This window comes from Nymphalis io, chromosome 21 (genome assembly GCF_905147045.1).
Source record: "Nymphalis io chromosome 21, ilAglIoxx1.1, whole genome shotgun sequence".
Taxonomy (NCBI): Eukaryota; Metazoa; Arthropoda; class Insecta; order Lepidoptera; family Nymphalidae; genus Nymphalis; species Nymphalis io.
In genome coordinates, this window is record NC_065908.1 from 10,319,865 (window position 1) to 10,347,811 (window position 27,947).

The 27,947-nt window shown below is 34.2% G+C and overlaps 2 protein-coding genes across 3 annotated transcripts in view; one reads left to right on the forward strand and one right to left on the reverse strand.

Annotated features, from left to right (window-relative positions):
- Window positions 1–18,664, reverse strand: part of LOC126776724 (neurobeachin) — a 474,955-nt gene extending 456,291 nt beyond the window's left edge. For both annotated transcript variants that reach the window (XM_050499418.1, XM_050499416.1), the window contains exon 1: window positions 18,401–18,664. In XM_050499418.1, the coding sequence (XP_050355375.1) occupies window positions 18,401–18,559 (159 nt within the window). In that variant the 5' untranslated portion in view covers window positions 18,560–18,664. The remainder of the gene's footprint in view (window positions 1–18,400) is intronic.
- A 577-nt stretch (window positions 18,665–19,241) lies between these two features.
- Window positions 19,242–26,672, forward strand: LOC126776838 (septin-2). Its single transcript, XM_050499677.1, has 9 exons — window positions 19,242–19,329; window positions 19,638–19,755; window positions 20,404–20,546; window positions 20,739–20,925; window positions 22,644–22,762; window positions 23,368–23,560; window positions 23,786–23,949; window positions 24,136–24,273; window positions 25,164–26,672. The coding sequence occupies exons 1-9, from the start codon at window positions 19,300–19,302 to the stop codon at window positions 25,329–25,331; spliced, it is 1,260 nt and encodes a 419-aa protein (XP_050355634.1). The 5' UTR covers window positions 19,242–19,299; the 3' UTR covers window positions 25,332–26,672.
- Window positions 26,673–27,947: the final 1,275 nt, after the last annotated feature.

Sequence of the window (27,947 nt, forward strand, 5' to 3'; positions counted from 1 at the left end):
ATAACTTAGCTTGCTTATAATGTTTACTTATATATTAAATGTGTCTTTAGTTATAATCTTTTTTTTGGACCATAAATAAATAAATAAATCGAACCCACAACCTTCGGCATGAAAGTCAAGTATCTGCCAACCACGCCAACCGGCCCGTCAAATAAAATAATACATACATTAGCCATTTGATAATTAGATATCTATAACAGAATATTTGATAAAAATAACGATAGTATCAGAACCATTGTCGCTGATCGAGGAAATAATGCGCTTAAGTTGAACAATGAACATTCCTAATTATTTCGCTACAGAGTTGATTACGGCGCACACAACAGTGTGCGTTACAAGAGGGACTTAATTTCGGTATTACCGATTGTTATCGGTAATACCGAAATTAAGTCCCTCTGTAAAGCTTTCACTCGTGTTCACACGTCTGATTAGTGTCGACTAGTTCACTAGCCGTTTGTGCCGCATGGATATATTGCGGAGTCATTTGGTTATCTGTAATTGGTTCCTATGTATTATGTACAAGTAAATATACAAATTAAATTAATGGTACAATCGAATTAATAATTACTTTACCTTAAGTAAACTTAATTGTTAACATAATTTATAAGCAGTTCTACTAATTCCAATAAAAATGAATTATATTAACGCATTTAATTAAAAAAGTAACAAATTAACATATTTCTTAATATTATATATATTTAAATTGATTAACACGAGTTTTTTAAGAATCTGAAATAAGTAATAAATTCAAATGATTATGTAAAATTGAAAATAATCTATTTCTATAATCTTCATCTACTTTACACATTTAGGAAAGGTAAAAAAATGTTCGAGAGTAACGGTCGATCTTTTACAAGTTTTAGTTGCCGAGCCAGCTGGATAACTAATCTAATCAAATTAAAAGTTAGTCTTTAATCGTAAAGTTTCTTTTTATTTAAAACATCTTTAAGCGAACTGTATAATATGTTCCGATTTTTTTAACTCACGTCAACGCGTCCAAAGTAAAAGTACATAAGTATATAACATAATTTAATTATTTCGAGAACAGTGAAAAGTAGCGCTAATGATAATAATAATTAAATAATGCCGCCGCGCTGCACGTAATGAGCCTCAGCGGCGTCGTATCGACCCGACGCCGCTGCTTTGATAAAGCTCCAAAGCTTCAACAGCGCAGCTGTAAAAATCGCTAGCACGCTTGGCTATTAATCTACAATTTACCCCGACTACATTTTAACGCGATTTTTATGAAGATCAAATACTGATCGGATTTTAAAAATACATATTAAAACGTTAGTATCTTCGCGTAGGACTACTATGACAGTTTTATGCAGTAATTACAGCGATTTAATTTATTTTTTACCGTCATAGTAAGCCAAATCCGCTCCAGTTTCGAATCTTCGAAACCTTATGAAATTGGTTAAGCGACCCAAATTCTAAATGATTGTTTATTATATTTTATGCATGAATTTATATTTTATTTGTATTGCTGGACATAGCCTCTCGTTGCTTGCACCTCACGTCTGCCGGTTGCACGCGCCGCCACTTTGCTATCGGATTTTGTAAATGAATGCGCCGGAAGGCACTCTCTGGTAGGAACTAGGTTATGATACCACAGCCCGAATACAAGGTTAAGTATCGAAATTTCAATGTGAACACTTTTAGAGCGTGATTCCTTTGATTCGCAGAGTTATTTTGTGATTAAATTCTTTGTATTTGAGTTGTGTGAAGATAAATTTCACAAACACTATTTCATAATATTTCAAATAAAAGTGCTTGCCGCGTTTTTAATTGACATAATACGGAATGGATGAAATTGATATAACATGTATAATTGAAAATATAAATTAACACATAATTAATTAAATATTCACATGCTAATTAAAATTTAGTGCCACACATCGCTATTATACTTCTTTGATTAGAGTGGACTGTGCGAGTAACCCTACGATAAAACCTGCCTGAGCTGACCTGACTTTCGGTGAGTAGGCGGAGACGCCTTGGTCTGGACGGCGACGCCAGACCGATGTTGGTTTTTTTTTATTTATATAAAATATGTAGGCGGACGAGCAAATAGGTATGTGGATCAACACAGGCCATAGACATTGACGCTGTAAATATGTGAATATTAACGTTCCTTCAATCCAGAACGCAACCTTACTAAGTTGCTATTTAGCGGTTTAATATATGATGACTTCGTGGTACACATCCAGATGGGCTGCACATAGCCCTCGTGCGTCCTTTCGGACTGTCTAAAGAAGGTCATCCGGGATGCCCTTTCGCTGCCGTATGCACCGGTGACCTGTAGCGGCAGAATCGAGACAACTCTCTTTCCCTTGGCAAGTTCCACCGAATACTTGCGGCCGAGTATTAGACCGAGGTAAATTTTTCCATGCTCCTTAGCGTGGCGTAAGATTCAGTTTTTTTTTTTTTCGAACTGTCTAGTTGCTGTTGGCCCTAATGGCCTACCGAGGGAGGAAGTTCACCGTCTCTATGCAGGTGTCGTGCGATCGATGGCCCTCTACGGGACACCCGTTTGGTCTCACAGGCTATCGGGCGTCCGCCGCTGCAGGACTAAGATCCAATGTTCGCAGCGAGGAGTGGCCATCCGCATAGTGCAGGGATATCGCACGATATCCTACGAGGCAACAACCGTCCTAGCGCGCTTTCCGCCCTTGGATATTCTGGCGGATATTCTGGATATGGATGCGAGGGTCTACCAACAGACCCGCATCCACCGCCAGAACAGTGTAAGCGCGCCCTCTTTAAGTGCGCTTGAGGCGTTGAAGCGGCAGGAACACCGGAAGGCTCTTGTCACGTGGCGCGACTGTCTCTGTGAAGTACGCAAACGCATCATTGGAGCGATCCTGCCAGCCTTTGAAGCCTGGATGAGACCTGTGTAACATCGGTAGCCTCCTTCTATGAGATCGATCCTGCTCGGCGGATTCGGCGACAGTGTCGTCTCGGCCCTCCCATAGCCCAGACGCCCGGGGCTTAAGAGATAGGGCGTAACCCTGGGGCCGTGGATGCGTGAGGTAGCGAGGAGTGCGGGGGGGTGATATTACCTTCGCCCCCTGAGGAGAGCTCCGCCAAGCCATGAGCGGAGCAAAGCACGGGAGAGGCCGCAGATGCGTTATATTAACACGATCCCGCAGCCTCTCCGATCCGTGCTTAGGACGGCCTTCGAAGTGGTTTTAGTGGGTAAGAATCCCACATAACCCGGTTCCACCACCATGGGACCCGGGTACCTTTCTGAAGGTTTGAACTGCAAGAAAAAAAAAGGCCTTAATGGCCTCTACAGCGTCCCCGGGAGCGGGATGGGCAAGTTGAACTCAGTCGGATTTTGGGAGCCACACAAGGGTTCTTTACTGGTAGTAGGGCTTTGTGCAAGCTCGTCTGGGTAGGTACCACCCACTCATCAGATATTTTACCGCAAAACAGCAATACTTGATATTGTTGTGTTCCGGTTTGAAGGGTGAGTGAGCCAGTGTAATTACAGGCACAAGGGACATAAAATCTTAGTTCCCAAGGTTGGTGGCGCATTGGCTATAAGCGATGGTTGACATTTCTTACAATGCCAATGTCTAAGGGCGTTTGGTGACCACTTACCATCAGGTGGCCCATATGCTCATCCACCTTCCTGTTCTATAAAAAAAAAATAATAAAAAAAAGGGGCTCAAGAAAAACGGACGTCCTAAGGGCACCTCCTGTGAGACGCCCACAATTGCGACAAGTCTCTCGCCTACATAAGCAGTGTTATGCCGAATGATATTAGAACACCTCCCATTACCTCGCTTATAATAGTTCTTAAAAGTTATTAATAATATTTTATTATTTATAATATAAATTTAAATGCCAATAACGATCATTTCTAGGACAGGCAACATTCCATTGTCTAGTGTAGAGCACATATAATTGTTATTTCCAATTTCTAAAAAATTTAAATCGATTCAAAATCAATCAATCAATGTGGTGATAAAGTTTATTTAATAAATAAATAATATCTAGGTCATAACCCAAATATTCCCATTTACCAGCAACTAATGAGTTGGACAGTGCAATGACTTCAGCTCGGTTTTGGCTCAATGCCCAATTTTCATTATCATTGCTTTCAGGCTCCAACTTTCGCGCGTTAACCAGCAAAATACCATTAACATTTAATTTAAAAAATAACGAATTTACGATTCCGAAGCCTGCGAATAAAAGGCAAGAGAGTGTTACGTTACTAAATTTTTTTTTGTAATATTCTGTACATATATTTTTTTAGGTTAACTTATAAGAACTTCTAATCTTTAAAATTTTTCTTTTTCATAAAATACAACAAGTCCAGAAAGCATTCTAAATTTTATGTTTTTATATAAGCCGAGATGGCCTAGTGGTTAGAACGCGTGCATCTTAACCGATGATCGTGGGTTCAAACCCGGGCAAGCACCACTGAATTTTCATGTGCTTAATTTGTGTTTATAATTCATCTCGTGCTTGACGGTGAAGGAAAACATCGTGAGGAAACCTGCATGTGCCTAATTTCATTGAAATTATGCCACATGTGTATTCTACCAACCCGCATTGGAGCAGCGTGGTGGAATAAGCTCCAAACCTTCTTCTCAAAAGGGAGGGGAGGCCTTAGCCCAGCAGTGGGACATTAACAGGCTGTTACTATATAATATTTTAAATTATATTTAATTATATTAAAAAATATTTATTTAAGGGAAACCGAAAAGGTCCCAAGATAATAGAAATGCGTTACGCTTGGCTCGTTTGATTTCGTTATAATTTATTCGCTACCGTTTCCGTTTATTTAGCCTAGACCTTTCATTGTTCGATGACCCTAGGGAATTATATTTTTGTTAACAATTATTGAATTTATCATTAATATTAATTTATTAATAATGTGAGAAAAAAAATTACTTTCAGGCAAATTATGAAAAAAATATATTGCATACACAACTATCGTATTTTTTAAAAAAAAAGGTAACAAGGTTTGGGTTTTTAATATAAAAATGGAAAATGCAGTCGAATGGATGAAGATAGATCTCAAGGATATAGTCGAATCTACGCAGGTACAAATGAAATGCGCGATGCATGCTTACGTACCAGGTATATATTTACTGAGTACGTTTAAACTGATTGAGCAGGAACTTCAATTTCCTTTCCACAAAACAATTTAACTATTTGATTCAACATAAAATAATAGCTTCCTACCTCAAATGGGCTAATTTCCTCACAAAGAATGCTTATTACGAAACATTATATTAATATCAATGTCATTTTCTCATACAAATATTAATTTATTCTAACGTCTTCCAAATATTCAATCAAACATTTTTCAACTTTATTTTTATCGAGAAATATACTTTTTGTTTTTTTTTTTTTGTAATAATACTACTTATTTCTAAATTAGTGTAAAACATATATAAAGGTATATTATTTATAAACATGTGCATCTCTTATTTGACTGGAGGAAATTGAAACATATAATACTTGTGTTTGGATATTGTATAAAGACAAGAAGAATTGATAAACTTATAGCACCAAAACACCGCCTCCGCAAAGTTAACGCATTCCTGTCGGACTATTCGATTCTATAACAAAGTCTCGCAGACACTTATATAAATTTAAACTTATACTACAAAAAGTAATAAAATACTATTTTGTTCTGAAAAAGATGAAATATAAATTATAAAAAGCTTTGTTTATTATTCGTAGATATTCATACACAAAGCATTGTATATTATACAATTGTTATATTAGAATGCATGTCATTTAAAAAGTATCTACTGAGTTTTTTGCGGTTATTTAATAAATTTAGTTAGAATCTAAAATTCGAACCTAGTAATTGACGATTTAGTGCTTCAAAATAAATTTTGGTAAAGAAAATTACAACCAGTTACTATGATAAATCCTCAGCAACATATAAGCTTCCGGTGCAAGACCTAAACGAATATCGGTATATCCTCCTCAGCTTTCAGAATCAGAGACGTCAGTATTACATATTCAAAGCTAGTCTGCGAAACTCCAAGATTCAATTTGTCTATCGGTTCGTTTTTTGAGACAACGTCAATATTTCTCTCAGTTTTCCGAAGAGTTCTACGATTTTACAAAGCGGCTTCGTCGAATCAATCTCGTGTAAACTTCGCAAAATAAATTTCCGTCAAACAGTGCTCTTCTACTAAACGTTTCAATATACGTATTGTAAAGCCATTGTCTCTTAGAAGTGACAAACATTTGCAGCGATTGTAAATCTTATACTTTTACTTGTAGCTTTTGAATAATGCGGAAAATGTTGTAGTTACGAGAATTCGATTTCTGCATTTTAATATTCATATTTAAGAACTCAATTTCGCCATGTCCATCTCGAGGCGGGCGGGAATGTTGGCACAAACTCTGTGCCAGTTACGCAACTGCAATATCGAACTCGTTTAAGTTGGTATTTCTTTTTTTTTCGTTTTATTGCAACGTTTGCAACGTCAAATAGTCTTTATCTTTTGGACATAAGCAAGATAATTAGATATCTTAAACATTTAATGCAATCAATCAAATTTGAAGTTATTGATGAGGGATTTTAAAATGTTCCTGTTATTAATTTTGCCAGCAATACTTATATTTAAAAGACGAAATAAATTATTCGTATTCATTACCCGAAAATGAAAAATAAAATGCCTTGCATCACTTATCTACCTCTACGTATCTTAAATGCAAACGTTTTGCTCTGAGGGAGCTAAAGTGAAATGTTTTCTGTCATGAAAATTTTACTCAACCGAGATTAGCGTGCATGAGCTAGACGTATGCAGCCCAGCTCATAATTTATTCTCTCGCTATTCAGATTTTCTTTCAACAATTACGCTCAGCAAACGGTTCCTTATAGTATACTTCCATAAGTATACATCATAAAGTAAAACTATCAAACTTTCTTCTGTATCTATTACGACAAGAGCAAGGTCGATACTTTTTCTTTAATAATAAATATACTTTTATCTGTCGTACTTTCTTCACTTTTCATAATAATAAATAAAGACAAAAAATATATTTTAAATACAATATAGTATACAATAGCTTGTACAAATAGAATCATAAAAGTCTGTCCGTCATATTATAATATTGAATGCATGAATATGTTACTCGTGTACTCGTGTGCATGGCGTGTATTTCAGCTTTTTGCGAGTCATAACAAGTCTAACAAGTTGAAATATGAATCTTAAATTTCTTCTCATCGACCAACGTCTATTTATACCAAGATTAACGAAGATTTTAATGCAGATTATTTCAACTTATTTCCACTTTTTGCATTTGCCTTCAACTCAATGAATAGTTGTGAATGAATGAATGAATACTTGAATTTAATCATAAGTGGATAGTAAAAATAGAATACTCTGAGACCAAGTCGAATTATAAAATTTTACATTAGTTTTAAAGTTAAACATAATTTTGAGGAAATACTTAAATTATAATGTGGATATTTATATTAAATATTATATAATACAATGACACAAATTTTGAACAAGTCATTTATATTATTACAGAATTGGTTTCTAGGACCTGAAGTATTAACAATATATTTTAAGCTACTATAAGAGAAAAACAACTTTGCATAGCAATGTGAGTTGTAATATTGAACAGATTCTTGCTACTGTTTAAACTATATTGGTCGACCCGAAGCGTTCTGTTATATGATAGAGGTTATGACATGAACCTTACGTATTACTAGCATTCCTTATGTAACGTTAGCCCATTATTATTCAAAACTACACCAAATTAAGCTGTTAGAGGGCTTCCTCTATTGCAACAGGGCTTAAAACAGTAAGAAGTTGCTCATCAACTAAGTTTAATTCATTCTTGAGGGTACAGAGATGGTTTATAGAGACTGGTGCTTTAACTCTGAAACCAGGGTGTAATGGAAGCGCGGGTGAGATTTGTACTTTTGCTATGTAGTGTAGTATATAAGCAGCTGACACATGGTATTGAGGGCAGTAATAAATTTATCTTCAAACCTTAAACATCTACTTTATTTACCTAGTCCCGTCCTTACATGGCGACCCTGCCATTTAAGGTTCGGTTTCGGGTTCTAACGAAGTGCAGTATAACAATATAATGTCGCTCTGTGTAATATTGGACATTCGTGTATTTAATTGTTCGAACGTTAGTAGAGTCATAATACAAAATGGGCAAAGAACAAAGTAAAGAACAAATTGTGGTTGCACAAAATGCCGCAGGAGGCGTGAATTCGGCCGACGTGGAACTAATACACCAAAATCAGAAAGTGACAAATATAATTTTGGGTATTTTTCTTTTACTTTTAATTTTGGGGGCAAAGTTTGCCATATATAAATTATATAAACGCTGCCACATAAACTGGATGCGTCAGGAGATGGCCAGGAGCGCTTTCAGACGTTCGAGGCGTGGACCAGAGACTGGAGAAATAAATCAGGAACGTGTCGTTTAGCCTGGAGACGCATCAATGGATGCTTATAAAAAAAAAATAGGAGTGTAAAAGTGTGAAAAATATATAAAAGGAGAAGTGAAATAGTGTCATCAGCAAAGGTGTTATGGTATTATAGACAATAGATATATTCATATTTTATCATTATTTTTAAGTGTATATTTTTAAGCCGTTTCTTAAGATTTAAATGGATCATATATTAGATATAAAACATCAAATTGAAAATATAAAAATAAATTTAATTAAACTAAGTAAAGGGAAAAGAACTAAAAAGTTGTTAGAACAGAAATATTTAGAGGCAAAAAGTTTATATGACGAATATATAAAATATCGTGACGAGTTAAACTTTAATGCATCTAAAGGGTATATAAAAAAGGAAGAGATAAATTACTTATTAGTTGCTTGCGAAGAAATTGAATCGTTTTATCAAAAAATTCAAACAACTTGTTTAGTTAGTGACCAAGATTTTAGCACCATGACTGACTTTGACATGAAAACTGCTACTTCTCTTCTACCTATTATGACAGGAGATGAAGAAGTTACTAAAAAATTAATAGATTGTATCGAATTCTATAGCCAAACCATTAGGAAAGAACATGAACAGTTACTTATTTCTTTTGTCCTTAAAACTCGTTTAACTAAAAATGCCAAATTACGTTTGTTATCTAACTATGAATCTTCCACAGAACTTATTGCCGACATGAAAAATAATCTGTTGACTAAGCAGTCAGCCACGGCACTACAAATAGAAATGTTAAAATCTAGACAAGGTTCGCAGAGTATTGAGGAATTTGGTAAGAAACTTGAGGATTTATTTGTTGAATTGACCATTTCCCAAGCTAACGGTGACGATAACGCGTTTAAAATATTGAGACCCGTAAACGAAAAATTAGCAATACAGCGATTCACCGAAGGTTTGAGGAACAGTCGATTAAGCACTATTTTAGCGGCCCGCAACTACTCAGAGCTGAAAGATGTTATAAGAGCAGCCAAAGACGAGGAACTGTCGCGTCAAGGCTCTTTTACATCAGCTGAAACGATTTTCACGACTCAACATCGAGGTAAGTACCAACCATCTTATAGGGGGCATAGTAGAGGTCGAGTATTAAACAACGCACGCCAACATTACACGCCAAATAGTTCATTTAGGCCGATGCCGAATCAAACATCTAGTTTATACCACCGAGGAAACAATAGAGGATCCACAAGTAATTCTCGAGGACGCGGACATAATTTTGAACGTGCAGTATCGCGAGGTAGAAATAATAACGGTAGAAAACAGCATGGGTATCTTATGAATCAATCCCAAAACGATATACAGGTTACTACTTCGGAAAATAACCAAAACTTAGAGTTTTTTCGATCCTAACTTTATTCTAGCATGCAATACATATAATAATTTCGTAGAGTTTACAATATTAGGTACCAAATATAGAATGCTAGTTGACACGGGCGCCTCGATGTCAGTGATTAAATACGATGTAATAAGAGATAGGAATATTCCAATACATCCAAAACGCGTAGCCGTAAATGGTATTGGTGGCACCTCGTACACCGAGGGCTATGTTTACATACCGTTTACCTTATATGGAATAGAATTCAAACATAAGTTTTATGTCTTAAAGAATTTGCCTTGTATTCAAGATGGTTTAATCGGACAAGAATTTTTAACTAATTATAATTGTGTATTAAATTACGAAAATAATACATTTACTTTAAATAGCTTCGACAAACCAATTACGCTCTCCTTAGGTTTAGGAAAATTAGGTAAAAATACATTTATAAAGGTACCTCCGAGGTGTGAAAAGTTTTTTCAAGTTGATTCTTATTTGAATGAATCGTGTGTTATATTTCCCAGAGAATTGTGTGAAGGTGTATTTATCGCTGGAAGTATCTGTCAACCGAAAGAGGGAAAAATATTTATTCAAATTTTAAATACTCGCGAAACAGAAATTAATCTTAGTTATTTTAGGCCTGAAATTGATTTATTATCGAATTATAATATTTGTTCGTTTAACAAAGAAAATTTGGACGGAAAAAGAGTTCGGAAATTATTATCATTAATTAAATTGAATCATTTGAACAAAGAAGAAAGCATTAGTATACAAAGCATTTGTGCGAAATATGCTGACGTATTTTTCTTGCCAGGAGACAAGTTAGGTACGTGTAATCTTTACGAACAAAATATACAACTAAAAGCTAATACGAATCCGGTCTATACTAAACAATATAGATTACCGTTTTCTCAACGTGATGAAATAGAAAAACAAGTTCAAAAAATGTTGGCCAATGATATTATCGAACCCGCTAACAGCGAATGGTCTAGCCCAGTACTATTAGTACCTAAAAAATCAGAAGATAATAATAAAAGCTGGCGTTTAGTGATAGATTTTCGGAAATTAAATGATTGTATAATGCATGACAAATTTCCCCTTCCGAATATAAGTGATATATTAGACTCACTTTCAGGAGCTATTTATTTTTCTCAATTAGATTTAACACAAGCTTATTATCAAACGAAGCTAAATGCTGACAGTAGGAAATATACCGCATTCACAACACCGTCTGGCCAGTATCAAATGACCCGTATGCCTATGGGTTTGAAAACCAGTCCTGGTTCATTTTCACGCTTAATGACAGTAGCAATGTCGGGACTTAATTACGATAAATGTTTTGTATATTTGGATAATTTAATTTGTTTCGGAAGAAATTTAGATAGTCATAATAAAAATTTGTTAGATATTTTAACAAGGCTTAGAAAAGTTAATTTAAAATTAAATCCTGATAAGTGCGATTTTCTTCGAAAAGAAATTTTATACCTCGGACACGTGGTATCAGCGGACGGTATTAAACCAGATCCAGAAAAAATTAAGGCGTTAATTAATTATCCGGTTCCTAAAAACGTAGACGAGCTCAAACGATTTGTAGCCTTTGCGAACTATTATCGAAAGTTTATTCCGAATTTCGCCCAAATCTGTATTCCATTAAATGATTTATGTCGTAAAAATGTAATATTTAATTGGGATAAAAACTGTCAAAAATCATTTAGTACTTTAAAAGAAATGTTAATGAGCCCTCCAATATTACAATATCCTATTTTCGATTATAATAACACATTTATACTACAGACAGACGCTTCAGGGTATGCAATAGGTTCGATTTTATGTAATGCTGATCGTAGACCAATAGCTTACGCCAGTCGTAGTTTAAATAAAGCTGAACGTAGGTATCCAACGATTGAGAAAGAGCTTTTAGCGATTGTTTGGTCTGTTAAATATTTTAGACCGTATCTCTATGGACGAAAGTTCATTATAGAAACAGATCATAGACCCTTAATATTTTTATACAATATGACAGATCCTTCCAGTAGATTGTTAAAATTTCGGCTAATACTTGAAGAGTATGATTTTAAGGTTACTTATGTGAAAGGGTGTGATAATGTAGCTGCAGATGCATTGTCACGCATAGAAATTAGTAGTGAAGAATTAAAGGCGATGAATGATCATATTTTGTCAGTACTTACAAGGGCACAAAAGAAGAAGCTTGATGAAAAACCTTGTAATTCTACTTCGGTTTCTAATATTTCTTCTGACGATTGGACTGATCACCCAAGAGTTGTAGAGATGTTAAAACTACCGAAGTATTACACGGAGTTGATATTTGTGAATGAAGAAGAATGGAGAAAGTTTAAAAAATGCGTATCATTAGAGCGTGGTGATTATGCATACTCGTCGTCAAATCGTACAATTTTTGTGAAACTGTTTACCCAATCCCAGTGTACACGAGCTGTCTCTGTGAGGGAAATGGAATCATTTTGTATCGATTTAAAAATAAATACGTTATATGTAATAAAAGATGAGAATAATTTTCAAATAATTAAAGAGCTAGCTCAGGTTATTAATAAAATGCGTAAGTGGTCCGGACCCCGTTTATGCGTAATTAAAGGAGTTACAAAAATTATAGACGACGATACGAAAAGAGTTATATTAAACGATTATCATATCCTGCCCACTAGCGGACACGCAGGAATAAGACGTATGTTAAATAACATTCGTAAAAAATATTTTTGGCCAGGATTAGAGCATGATGTTAAGCTTTTTGTAAAAAAATGTAGTAAATGTCAACGTTATAAATATTTAAATACCATAAAAGAACCTATGACCATAACGGACTGTGGAAATTCAGCTTTTGATAAGATTTATTTAGATTTGGTAGGTCCATTGACAAGAGATAATAATTATAATTACATTTTAACGCTCCAATGCGACCTCACCAAATATGTCGAGGCATATCCGATAGCAGGTAAGGATGCGCGCACAATAGCTACAACTCTAGTAAATAATTTTATACTTAGATATGGCATCCCTCGGCAGATCGTGACCGATAGAGGAACTGAATTTATAAATTCTACAATGGAAGAGGTTTGTAAAATTTTAAATATAAGTCAATTACAGTCTACAGCCTTCCACCATCAGACCTTAGGATCACTTGAAAATAGTCATAAACATTTAACATTTTATTTAAGAATGCAAGTTAACAGTCATAGTCAGGAATGGAGTTCATGGATTCCTTACTGGTGTTTTTCGTATAACACTTCTGTACACTCGAGTACAAAATTTACTCCATACGAATTAGTGTTTGGCAAACAATGTAACTTACCAAGTAATCTTAGGTCGACAATAGATCCAATTTACAATTTTGATGATTATGCAATAGAACTAAAATACCGGTTACAAAAGTCACAAAATGATGCTAAAACAAACCTCATAAATTGTAAAACTTTAAGAAAAATAAAATATGATAGAAGTATAAACCCAGTGGAGTATAAACAAGGAGACTTAGTATTGGTTAAAAATGAAAATATTAGCAAACTTGATCCATTATATTTAGGCCCATATACAGTTGTTAAAGATTTATCACCGAATGTTGTAATTTTAGTCAATGGTAAAGAAAAAACTGTTCATAAAAATAGGACAAGACTTTATGTTGAATGATCATTAAACATATTGTTTATTAAGACTTGTGATTATGACTGTACCTATTATGATATTTGATATTAAATTTCAGCACTGCATTATTATACCTTTGTTTACATATTTGTTTTATTTTGTTTAATTATTATTATATTCAATTTTATTTTACTTTTTCATATTGTATTTTGATTAAAAAAAATGTTAATGTATCCAACATTTTTTTTTTTGTTTGGTAGGGCATGTAGTGTAGTATATAAGCAGCTGACACATGGTATTGAGGGCAGTAATAAATTTATCTTCAAACCTTAAACATCTACTTTATTTACCTAGTCCCGTCCTTACAGCTAGCTTTAGTCGCAATTAACGATGTCGGTATTCAGTTCATAGACTGGAAAGCACTCAGTGCTGGCATGAATCCGACCGAACATTTGAGCAAAGGATCTGAACCGGATATCCGGCACTAACAAACATTGACGAGCTGAAAACGGCATTGTTAGAGAAACGGGATTCTTTGAGACTGAAAAAAATATATATCAGGTCAAATAGGATATACAAGTATAATTAAAGCTACATGTAATGGTTCATTAAGATCACAATATGTACGAAAGGCATGATAATAATGGCTTTATATATTTTTATTTAGTATAGATAAAAAAATGCTTTTATCTATTGATTTAAAAAAAAACTACATATTTGGATTAATTGTTAGATCTTCAATTTGAAGATTTTTAGTTGTAATTATTTTTTAATTATGGGCGTAAATTAATCAAACAAATTATGATGCTACCAAAAACCCAATCCGGAAAACGTGGTGACGTAGTCTAAATAGCGATCAATAGCTTGTTGAACCAGTTAAAACCGGTTATCGATGCAATACAAGGTCGCGGTCAAGTAAGGCAGAGAAATTAGTACGAAAAGGTATTTTCATGTTCTACTTTAAAAAAAAATATCTCGGATTTTAACTGAAACTGAAAAAAAAAGAAATGCAATACAATTTATAAGAAAGCGCTGAAGGCGATGATTTTTGAAATAGATACAACCAATACATAGCAAGGCCGCAAGTAAGTGGACCAGCTATATCACTAAGAGCTTCGATGACGAAATATGTGTCACGAGATTTATATTCTATTGTTATGGAAACGATTTTATTTTATGCGGCTGTAAAATATGAATATCTACACATATCACTATCAGTATCAGTTCTTTACTTCCATCCATTAATAACGGGCCATTTATTTTTAACGTTCGAAGTAAATAGATAATATATTTATTAATATTATTAATCATGTCATTAACTCAAGTTTACCTAACTTTATAAACGAAAGCTCTTAAAACTGTATTTCCCTAGCCGAGCATCACAGAGAGCCCTTGACGATAATTCTGTGTCAGTGGCGATAACCCTTTGAAAAAGCAACGGTGCATAAATTTCTCCCATCGAGAGGGCTCGAGTGTTTTCTTTTTGTTGAAATTTTTTGACAAACGATCGCTCGTCTCTGCACATGTAAAATATATAAACAGGCATTGTTTGTTTCTAACAACATTTTTAATAACATTTCAGCAATTCAGTTCAACAGTTTTCATCATAGCTTACATCGATGTAACAAATTTCAACCTTACTATTTAGATGCCTAAGTTCTTCCACCTCTCATTAGGTTTATCTGCCACGTACCAACAATTATGAAATCAACTTCAACCTAGTGTTTCAAAATTATAATTTAGGTTTAATCAATAGGCGGATAAAAAGATACTTCCGTTTCTGCAAATATCCATGGGCGGCTCGTTTGCTCACAAATAACAACAGAAATAAGTTCAATTTGGCATTGTAAGAAATGTTAACTATCGGTTACATCGCGCTAATACGCCACCAACCTTGGGAACTAATATGTTATGTCCCTTGTGCCTGTACACTGGCTCACTCACCCTTCAAACCGGAACACAACAATACCCAGTACTACTGTTTTGCGGTAGAATATCTGATGAGTGAGTGGTACCTACCCCAGACGAGCTTGCACAAAGCCCAACAAATTTATTATTTTACTGGTGGTAGGGCTATTCTGATTTAATAATATTGCTTGCTCTTTCTATCTTTGTTATCGTCATGCAGCCTAAATTGATGCAAAATATCAAATCTATTTCAAACGATCATTTAATGATTTTTTTATTTAATAATAAGATATACATTATTACATACTATATTACATACATCATTAGTCATACTAATAATAATATTATGGCTGTGTTTATATACATTTGATTTTGAATACAAAAGTTGACGAATACTAAATACACTTGAGTGGGTTGGTAGTGGCGAGCGGTATCGGAGTGGTGACATTGTTACGTATATGGAAAGAACCTTATTAGAAACCTATTGTTTATTTCTACATTTACAATATATAGGGTCCAATATACATACAACATTTTATTACAATACGTTACTTTTTATTTTCGTGTATCACAATTTATACCGTCTCAAGTAATCTTTATTGTACACTGCTGAAAGTATCAACGTTATTTTTACCCTAAATTGTAGGTAATTTAAAATAAAAATACGAGTGTCTAAAATCTCACAGTTACTATTTTTTCTTACTGGTAATTTTATGTATCAAACCGTGTCTACCAATAAAACGGCTACAGTGTTTAATCTGGATCGTAAAGCCGACGGGATTCGACAACTCGGTTAGTTCGTTGCGTATTATTTTATTTATTCCTTTGTCACTTTTTACATTTTATTTCAGACAGACAGGCGAGCCAAGGGCCACCTGACGACAATTGTGAATAAGTATAAACCACTTGTTAAGCTGTCAATGCTCGGCCAATAATAATAATAATACTGTCTCAATCAACCGGAACGCCGAGATACGTGGTGGTAGAATCACTGACACCCACCCAGACAACAAAATCTTCGAAATATAATTATTCTAATTAATTACACATGTGGCAGATATTTTTTAATCTACGTTCTCATTAAGGAGTTGTATATCATTTATTAATATAGTTATTTCTAAATTCAGTTGTTCCTTAGTATCGAAACCTAGCAATCCATTAATAAATAAAGTTATTATTTATATATTAAAAATGGTTAAAATATAATATTATTTAAATAAGAATCTATTATAATGCGTGAAAAAAATATTTAAAAAAAATTGCCTCCGTCGTTTTTTGTTTTCATTATTAAATAATGAATATACTGGTGGTAGAGCTTTGTGCAAGCTCGTCTGGGTAGGTACCACCTACTCATCAGATATTCTACCGCAAAACAGCAGTAGTTGGTATTGTTGTGTTCCGGTTTGAAGGGTGAGTGAGCCAGTGTAATTACAGGAACAAGGGACATAACACCTTAGTTCCCAAGGTTGGTGGCGCATTGGTGATGTAAGCGATGGTTAACATTTCTTACAATGCCAATGTTTATGGGCGTTGGTGACCACTTACCATCAGGTGGCCCATATGCTCGTCCACCTTCCTATTCTATAAAAAAAATACCTAATATTAATATGCAGCAGGTAGATAATAATAATATCCTGAGACATTAGTAGATGATATCCAGCTGTCTGTAAGTCATTGACGAAATATGTAATTACGTTGTATCGGTAGTACAGTAATGTTTAACTTTAATCATAATCATTTGTTTGCATTATTTATATTGTATGACTCCTAAAAAAATGTAGACAGCAAATAAAGTTTTAATAAGTAGACAGATAGAAATTCAATAGCTAGATACTAGATACCTGATGTACTATTCGATAAAATTATTTACAATTTTGATCAAGTAATTATTTAGGTGTATACACAAATGTCCAAAAATAAATACGAAATAAAATATGAACGAAGTTAATTAATATCATATAAAAAATTCGTAAAAACGTCCAATTTCCGCTTCGTTTACTTCTTATATTAGGTATTTTTTGGCAATTGCTTGTATTGAATTATAAAATACAAAAAGTAATTATTTCAAAAACCTTGTAAAGGTGGATTCGTTAACACAAATTTACAAATACTACTGTAACATATTCGCATATTTTTTGTTTAAATACGTAATTTACTGTGAAGATAACACACAAAGCGAAAAATAATAAAAATATACAAACGTAAGAAAATTGTACGAGACACATTACCGTACTGTTATTGCGTAACAAATTCTTGTTGGACTGCATACGACGTTAGGTTTTATCGGTTAAATTTACAATCCCTGATTGTTACTAATGAAATATAACTAAACACGATAAAAAAGGTACGCGTATATAATCAAATTATAACGTTAAGTCAACAGTTATAAGTTCTCAATATAAATATTTTTATAAACAAGAACCTAACATAAATAATAATTCTATATCGAGATTTGATATCAAATATTTTTTAAGAACAATTACAAGTTAGCTACTGAATTTCGCGCAGAAGTAAACCTTTAATATATTTTTCTATTAATACTTTTATCTTATAGATTTAAATTGTGTATTAATCAGGGTCCCTAAAAAAATATTTTACTTTACTATTTTATATTGCGAGCGACGGTTATCAATTTCAATATGAACATGAGTCTATAAAACATTGGCGGCAAACACTTACGTTTAAGTACAAAACTAGTCTTACTCCTTAAAAAATAACTTTAGTACTGCCGGTAGTAATATTATATAATTGTATATTATTTGTATGCAAACGTCGCCGTCAATTTTCAATATAGTTATCAAAATAAACAGCGATCGCCGGCCGCAGTGGCCGCGAGCTCGGACCGATCCTACGATTCACGACCTAACGCGATCGATAAAAACAATGAAAATAGACGCGACATTTCGCTGATATCACGCTCTTTAGAATGGTCAACCTTACTAACAACAAATTGCCTTAGCTTGAGCCTTGCAAGCTTCTAATAATATTGGTTTAATGATAATAAATAAGTGACATGTAGTCACCTTTCTCAGACGAATTTAATAGGATTCTAGGTTTATTCGTTGTATAATTATAGTGTAATGAATAAAGGACAGTTGTCAGTACTTACCAGGTGCAGTACAGTATTCACCACCTCCCGGTTGGTTACCTGTCCGACTTCAATCAGCCCGATAAGAACTGCAAATTTCAGGCTATCGTTAGTCGTCATTCTGACGACTTCCTCGGGTCTTTTAATGTCACTAAACGGTGGCGATTTAAGGTCCGCCATAGTTTGCTATGTCACAATTCACTGAATCACAATTTTAATATTCACTCGCGACGATAAAATTCAAGAAAACATCATTTCATCGGCTCACATGATAACGCACCAATGTCGCTTTCTGCCATTTTGGATTAAGTCAATGCTGCCAGAAACAAAAAAAATATTAAGACATTTTATTCACTAATCGATATTAATCAAAAATTTATTACATATAAACAGTAAAAATGAAATAAGGTAAAAAAAACGTTTTATTATAATATTTGAAGCGAGATTAGAAATAAATTTCAATGACCTACTTGTAACATTCTATTTACAACATGGAATAATATTTTCGATTTAATTATAGTATTTTGCTTCTGTCCAAAATGTAATTAGTACTTATATGATAGTTTTATTAACAATGTAATAGATGGATATCTAATTATTTTAACATTATAAAAGGGAAAATGTTAAAAGCTTGCAATAAGCACTCAATGCAACCAATATCTAGAATTATCAAATTTGAAAAATATACAACATGAAATATTCTTAATAATTATGTATTAAAACACATATTTTTTTATAACAGTTATAATGTGATAAAAATATTTAAGATATAAATTTTAGTTTAATAAATATAGTTAAGCACTATATTTATTATGTTGTGTCCATTGATACTTGAAGTTTGTGCGCTTTCATTAGGAATCAGAATCAGGTTAAATGAAAACTAACTTCACTTTGTGTTAGTCACAGACAGTCAAGCGAACATGGCGGCCATTGACGTAGAGCCTACAAAAGTAAGAATTTAAAATTCTTCTAACAAAGATAAAATAGTATTTGCCTGTTTTTTTTTGTTTATATTTATTTTTGTCATTTGTATATATATATTTTATATACTGAGTATTGGATACTTTATATGTTACCCTTGGGCGTTCTACGCAAGCTTCTGTTTATAAATTCAATCATTCGTGACTTCAAAACTGGTCTAATAAAGTAATTTGTACAGTGCATACATTAAAATGAATTGTAAGAATTTTTGGTGTAAATAAATGGAAAAGTCTTTTAAAGTTCTTGCAGTGATGGTTCTTGATAATATTCAATTTAGATCGAGGCTGCGATGCGTACGCTTAAGTTGTCGGGGCATGTCGGCTTCGACAGCCTGCCAGATCAGCTGGTAAATAAGAGTGTTCAAAATGGATTCGTATTCAACATCCTATGTATAGGTAAGTGGTGAATCACTATTAGTTAATCACCCACACAAACGCTTATCTCCTGCGACCCAGTAATGCAAAATGGCAGGTTGTTATGAACTATTAAATTGGCCACAATTTGCTTAAAAATAATTGCGATCTATAGCTATAAACAGTTATTCGCCCCTGCTTCGCACAAAGAGGATTATTTAATTACAATATTATTACTTCATAAATATCTCGACATAAACTAAATATGTATTAAATCGTATCAACCCAATCAAATCCATTTTATATTACTAATGCATAGAATATGCATTAATCTAATTTCATATACAAGATAATTATGAGTTTCCATTCCATTGGTTAGTTTTAAAACAAAAAGTCTAACAAACCCTACCTCTTTAAAATTAGTAATTACTCCTGTGTGGCTGTGAAGCTAAACACATTTTATGAGGAAAATACAGTTTCTCTTCCTTATTGTAATTAAAGACTATTCTAAATATTCTGTTCCCGATGATTCTAATTGTTGTAGTGATAAGTAACCAATTTATTACATTTAAAAAATAACAATTGATTGTACTTCTAATTCCATATACATTGTAAATGTTCAAATGCAAGTCATGGAAAATAATCCAGCATTCTATTATTGAATATTTCGGAATACCATTATCAAAATAGGTGAAACTGGTTTGGGAAAGTCAACTCTGATGGACTCTCTATTCAACACCAACTTCGAGTCTTCCCCGAGCCCGCACAACTTGCCAACTGTGAAGTTGAAAGCACATACATATGAGCTACAGGAGAGCAATGTTAGACTAAAGGTAATAAATTTCTTTATCAATAATTAATTTTGTTAATACTTTTATGTTGTTTGTTATGAATAGTTGGTTGATTGATTTAAAGTTTACCAATGAAATAACTCGTGAAGGAACAGGATGAAACATATTTTAAAATTTTCCAAATAAAACTTACCAAAATCATGTACAGACTGAATGAGAATGATAATGTTTCAGCTCACAATCTGTGACACCGTTGGCTACGGTGATCAGGTTAATAAAGAGGACAGTTTTAAAGCTGTGGTCGACTACATTGATGCACAGTTCGAAGCATACCTGCAAGAGGAACTCAAGATCAAGCGTTCACTCCCCTCATACCATGACAGTCGTCTGCATGTATGTCTATACTTTATTTGCCCAACTGGTAAGTACATCATCATCATCAAGAATATATTTTATAATCTAATTTGTACCTACAAAAGATATTATCATGTCAAATATTTATAACACTACAAAGTTTTCTATTTTGTGTTTGGAAATGCAAATGAGTGAACATGTTATATGAGTCATGAGTTCTAAATTATAATATTTATGTTGGTATGGCTTGTAATGACAAATATTTTCAATGGATTGTTTAAACATGATAACATGAATGAAGTATTCTAAACATAAACAGGATTTCAAAAATATTCCGAAAGTGTGTTACCCCTTTACACAGGTAGCTCGAAGCCAAAGGAAGTAAAGTTGTTACTTTCTAGTTCAATGGGACGTTTGGCCAACTTATAGAATATTTTATGAGTGTCCTTGACATTCGATGGCGTTACTCGCAATGTATTCAGAGCGCGCGCGACACACTGAAAGCGTGGCTGAGGTTAAGACGCTTTCACACGTGCTTAAGCCTCGTAAAAAAATATTGTCTTGATTATTTTGTTACTATATATATTCTAAATATATTCTACTAAATTAAACATTATCTGAAAGATCCATATCTATAACATAGAAAATACGTAGGTTACACATAAAAAATGTACCAGCTACAAAATAAGGAGACTAACCGACGTTAAAAATAGCGGCGCATAATGCTTTTACTTTAGAAATATAATGCACTTGATGTACTGACGCATTGTTGTTTAAATGAGATAACGAACTCAATAGCTCTGGGAACAAAATAATTATCTGCTAAGAATAACTTATTTACGTCAACTTATTTATGTTAATGTTGTAGAAACACTATTGTGAACAGAGTCACAAACATAGACAATAGTAAGATTGTGTACATACTGTTCTCTAGTGAATATTTTTTTTTCTAGATTATATAATTAATATTAAGCCTGTCCGGAGCAGACATTTCATAGGAAAAAAATATTTAGTTGATATCACAGTTTTAACTCATTTTTGAACCAATACTAAATAGTATCAATGTCTTATCTTAAATTTTCACTAGCTTTTATGCCTAAGAAATAAGGTAAGCATCACTAAGCTGTTTCTTCGTCGTTAAATCTAAATAAATATGAAACACATAGCCAAATGTGAAATGGATAAGGAACCAAATTTTATATAAATTTTGTCGTTTTATTAAGTCATTAAAGGCTAATCTTATTCATTATACATTATCTGCTGTCACTGTCAAATCATTAATGACAATAAATATATAAAATAATAGAATATCAAACGACATTTTCTAAATTCTTCCTTCATTCATAAACACTTCGAAAGTCTAGGTTTCGTTATGTGATATATTCGAAATTAGTAATACGAATAAAGTATAGACCAGCTACATATACATGGTGTAAACAGTGAAAAAAATTTAGCAAATTAATTTTTTTTGATAAAATTTTGCAACTTATTCTAAATGACACAAATCAGTCTATATATTAACTTCCTAACCTTACGTTAAACAGAGTTTATTATGCATTTCGTCATTACAAACGCACTTTAAAAAGTTATCAAATCAATCGACAATAGATAAACTGATAAAATTACATCAGAAACTCCGCAGAAAAGTGAGTCATAAGAATCCAGTCCAGAAAAAGACAATATACGTATCCTACCCTCATCCTTTTTATCAATGGATCGATCCATTTTTCTTGTTTGTGTAAATTATATTCACTTTAATATATATATATTTTATAAAATTTTCAGGGCATGGTCTTAAATCCATTGACCTGGTGTGCATGAAGAAGCTGGACACCAAAGTGAACATAATTCCTATCATCGCTAAAGCTGATACAATTTCTAAGACTGAGCTACAAAAGTTCAAGGTCAGTTTGCATGTTATGTTATGTGAATGTCAATGTCTTCCTGATGGGTTGAAGCATCCTCTTCACATTGCTTAGCGAAGCTTTTTTCAACATGCTGCTTGAATTCTGGTTGGTGGACATTGATGCTGTTTTCCTTCACCGCCAATCACGAGATTAATTATAAACACAAATTAAGCATATGAAAATCTGCAATCTTCGGTTAAGATTTACATGTTTTTATCCATCCATCTTGACTCTGGCTTATATTTATCATTCGTACACAGTTTATTATAGTACAGTAACAGCCTGTTAATGTTCCACTGCTGGGCTAAGGCCTCCTCTCCCTTTTAACGAGAAGGTTTGGAGCTTATTCCACCACGCTGCTCTAATGCGGGTTGGTAGAATATACATGCGGCAGAATTTCAATGAAATTAGACACATGCAGGTTTCCTCGTGATGTTTTCCTTCACCGTCAAACATGAGATGAATTATAAAAACAAATTAAGCACATGAAAATTCAGTGGTGCTTGCCCGTGTTTGAAACCACGATCATCGGTTAAGATTCACGCGTTCTAACCACTAGGCCAGTTTATTATATTTAATATTAAATTTTCATTTAATTCCAGTCCAAGATAATGCAAGAGCTGCAAGCGAACGGTGTGGAGATCTACCAGTTCCCCGTCGACGACGAGTCCGTGTCCGAGGTCAACGGCACCATGAATAGCCACATACCCTTCGCGGTCGTCGGCAGCACTGACTTCGTCAAGATCGGCAACAAGACCGTGCGCGCGCGACAGTATCCCTGGGGCACCGTGCAGGGTGCGTAGCATGCAATCGATCCCTTAGAGAGAGTGTGACAGTACCTTTTTCATGTCAACAATCCAACTTACTGAACTACCAATTTGCTAGTAACATACTTAAAAGAAAATTTTACTGTATTTTTATTCGTATGTATATAAACCAAACAAAGAAATATGTAATACCTCACTGTATATTACTATAATACGTGACTGTACTGTGAATTACTTTAATTGACCTATTTAGTGGAGAACGAGTCCCATTGCGACTTCGTGAAGCTGCGCGAGATGCTGATCCGCACCAACATGGAAGACATGCGCGAGAAAACGCACGCGCGGCACTACGAGCTGTACCGCCGACGCCGCCTCGCGCAGATGGGCTTCTCCGACGTGGACGCCGACAACAAGCCCGTGAGTCGACCATTATATCTGAGATTTTTATATTATTATTTGCTAATTCACAATGTGGCATTTGATTAACTCTTCTATTTTTCTCATCTTGAAGACTGAAAAATGTTGTAATTTTGAAATAGATTTTTCTTTTATATAAAAAGAAGCTATTAATGTATTAATGATGTTAAATCATTCGGTTTGCAGCTGTCGTTCCAGCAAACATTCGAGCAGAAGCGCAGCGCTCACCTTCAAGAGCTGCAACAGAAGGAGGACGAGATGCGGCAGATGTTCGTGCAGCGTGTCAAGGAGAAAGAGGCCGAACTTAAGGAAGCTGAGAAGGAGGTCAGTCGAACTATAATAATGTCCTCCAGACCGATGACGGCCACGGCGGCCAATATCAAGAGAGATTAGCCAACTACGCAGGAGATATTATAGTGCATAAGTGTGTGCGCAAACACAGGTGCACTCTCTGTTCCCTCACTCTCATAATCCGATGGGACGGCAATCCGACACGACCGGAAGGAGTTCAGACGCAGGACCAACGGCTTTACGTGCTTTCCGAGGCATGGGAGTGTACACATTTCCAACTTCCAGACTCCGGGCTGCTATTGAGAATTTTCTGACAGAAAAACCCAATAACTTTTTATTGGCCCGACCTGGAAAATGAACCCAGGACCTCCGGGTCTGCGGCCTTACATCAAGCCACTAGACCAACGAGGCAGTCAACCTAACATGCTATGTAAAATAGCAATATTTTGAAGTCAAACTGATTTTATTTTGAAATTGTAAATAATTTTATATATGCGAAAGTTAGTTTGTTTATTTGCTTCTTTGTTACGCTTTCACGTCTTATCTACTCAACCGACCATTATGAAATTTTGCATATACGTTCAGGGTACAGAAAAAGACATAGGGTGCCTGAGACACCCAAACCCCTCCCCCAGGCGAAACCGCTTACTAAAACTAGTTTTAATATATTCGAAATAAATTATTTTTTCTCTTTCATTATTATTAATTTTGTTTATTTTATTTATATATTTAACCGTATTTTGTTTATATATTTAACCATGCCTATTTTATTTTGCTTGACAAAGTTACATAAACTGACTGTAAAATAAAAACTATTATGTGTTTTGCGAAAGTTATTTATTTAATTTAATTATGTTTTATGTTAAGAATTGCTCGTTTGCCTTAATTGCCAAAATTAAATGACAAATACATTCAATTTCCAGCTCCATTCGAAATTTGATAAGTTAAAGAAGGATCACACGGAAGAGAAGAAACGTCTCGAAGAACTTCGCAAGAAGATAGAAGACGACACGATCGAGTTCAACCGCCGCAAGCAGCAGTCGGCGCAGTCGCACCACACGCTCACCCTCGGCAAGAGCAAGAAGAAGTAACCCGCCCGCCACCGCCACTGGGCGCACCACTCGCGACACAAATCACCGGTTCTCACTGTCTTGCTCCTTTATTTGGTGATTTTATCACGAAATGGCGAATCTGTATTTTTTAGTAGTTCAGTCAGACTTAATTGTAAACAGCATAGGTGTCTGCTTGGTTTTTTTTTTATTTTATACCAAATTGAGTAGAAATTGAAATCTATGGAATATGAAATCGAAAACAAAACCCGTATTTAACACTCACTGAATGTTAATTATTATTAAAATAATATGCCATGAAATAACCCTTAAACGCCTAAAGTCTGAAATTTTGTTATATTAAAAATCTAAGACATCTACAAACTAAATGATTTGGTAAAAATATAATACCCGATTGAAATTAGTTAATATAATATATCTTAGTTTTCGTAATTATGATATAAATGAACTAACACATATATGATGCATTATAATGTAGAAACTATGCCACTATACCAATATGATAGTTATATCAGAGTAACCACCTGACACAGAGAAATGATTCTCAAGTCTCGCAACAGACTTAAATTCTAATTTGCACTTAGCCATATGTTAGTTATGAAAATTTTATACCAAAATTTATTTATACATTAGCCCTAGATTATGTTTTTTAGTTATAATCAATACATGTAATAATTTTATTATTTTTATCCATTTAAAGGAACTATAGCGATGCCACTAGAGACACTTCAATATGTCTAATCTCACAACCAATATAAATATTTATAATGAGTTGGTAAATGTGATAAAACATGTTTATGTTTGAATAGTTTATTGAGCAAGTGTTGCTCCACGACATCACTTATACCACAGGAGTATTGGTTAGGTAAAGCGTTAAGGATAAACATGGACGCTATGAACTCATTTACCTTAGGTATATACTCTTTATGTATGACTTTTCAATTTGTAATTTAAACAAAAAATTTAGTGACATTATTTTTTTCCAGAACAGATATTATCTGTGAAAGATTATCTCAATTGTAACGATGGGTCTTTTTAAAAAATAAGAGTAACTGTGTTTATATGACTAAGATATCGAGCGGTGCAAATGTGCTTTGACCGATAAATTTTAGTTTGAATATAAGTTTATAAAACATGTATTATTTCACTTAAAATGCCAGTATGCTTAAACACAGTTTAATGCTCTCTTAATTAAATTGTAAGAATAGTTTGACAAATATTTGTAACATAAGAGTTTGCATAAACATTTATTTTGCATTTAATCATTCATTCCGTATCAGTTATTTTATTTTGTAATTACATATATAGTATTTTGAAAATTTGTATTATTTTATAGGAATATTTAAATAAACCTAAAATTAACGCGTTGTTTTTTTGACACGAATCTCTTGATATTATGCGAGTAACATACTACCGCTGTATTTCCATTACCTAGTATAATGAATGCTTGACATGACATTTTAGTTTTTTTTATTTAGTCACACTTAGGCCTCTGCCTCGAATCTCGCGGGCAGCGGGGCGGCGGCGGCGGCGGCGCGGGAGCGGCAGGATCTTACGCGTATAATCAAATGGACCGACCCTCGAATACAGCGGTGCAGGAGCGGCGCGGGGGCGGGCAACGAGCGGTGCACTCCAGTCAAGCGGTGACCGCCCGCGTTGCGCGTCTGCATTGTAGGTATAGTGTTGTACATTTTTTTTGTGACGTATCAAAATGTCTTCGGACGTGCAAGAGCTAATTATTTCGGCAATCTTTGAGAGGACACCCATATGGAACAGCAAAGATGTGAACCATAAAAATAGAAGAATAATTAACCAATTATTAGTCGTAGAATTTGTCGGGATTTTGTCTCTGTTCTTCATAATTTCGATAAAACTCGCCATTTATTTTCCTTGCCCTATAGTAGGGATCCACTTCTTCTTTTGCCCACAATAAATCGAGCGTTAGGAATAAATTTGAATCAAAAAGATGTCGCCGTTTTTCAGACATTTCGTTCGCGAATAAAAACAAATATCTCGACAACACAACCACGAACACAACACTACACCGCTATAGTGCCGCGCGATCTGCCCGCTAGTTTGGAGAACAGGTATGCGTTGCCCGCCCCGCTGCCGCGCCGCCGCCGCCGCCGCCCCGCTGCCCGCAAAATTCGAGGCAGAGGCCTTAGTGATATCCTCTTATCATAAGAGGATTTCTTGCACGCTTTTTAGGATCATGATAAGAGCGTTTAGAATGTTTGTATTTGTTTCACGAACTGTAAGCGTATGGCGGATTCTGTAATAGTCATATATGGAATGACTGCTGTAATATTTGTATGTGTTGTTCTTGCTTATATTTCATACACCGGAATTGGTTAATTTAAAATAACAAAACATAAATGACAGCTACAAACAAATAACATTTCATTTTCAATGTCTCTTTATCGTTTAGTTGAAACACTTTCTTAAAATGAAAAACAAAAAATATAAAAATCAACTTGCATAATTTTACTCATTGCTAGAATATCAAATTATATCCAGGTACGAGTATGTAATGCCAAAGTAAGATACAATATATACGTACATATGTTAATGGTAAATAAAAGGTAAGTTCTCGTCGTAATACAGTTTATTCAGGTTGGCCGCCGCCCGCGTCACACG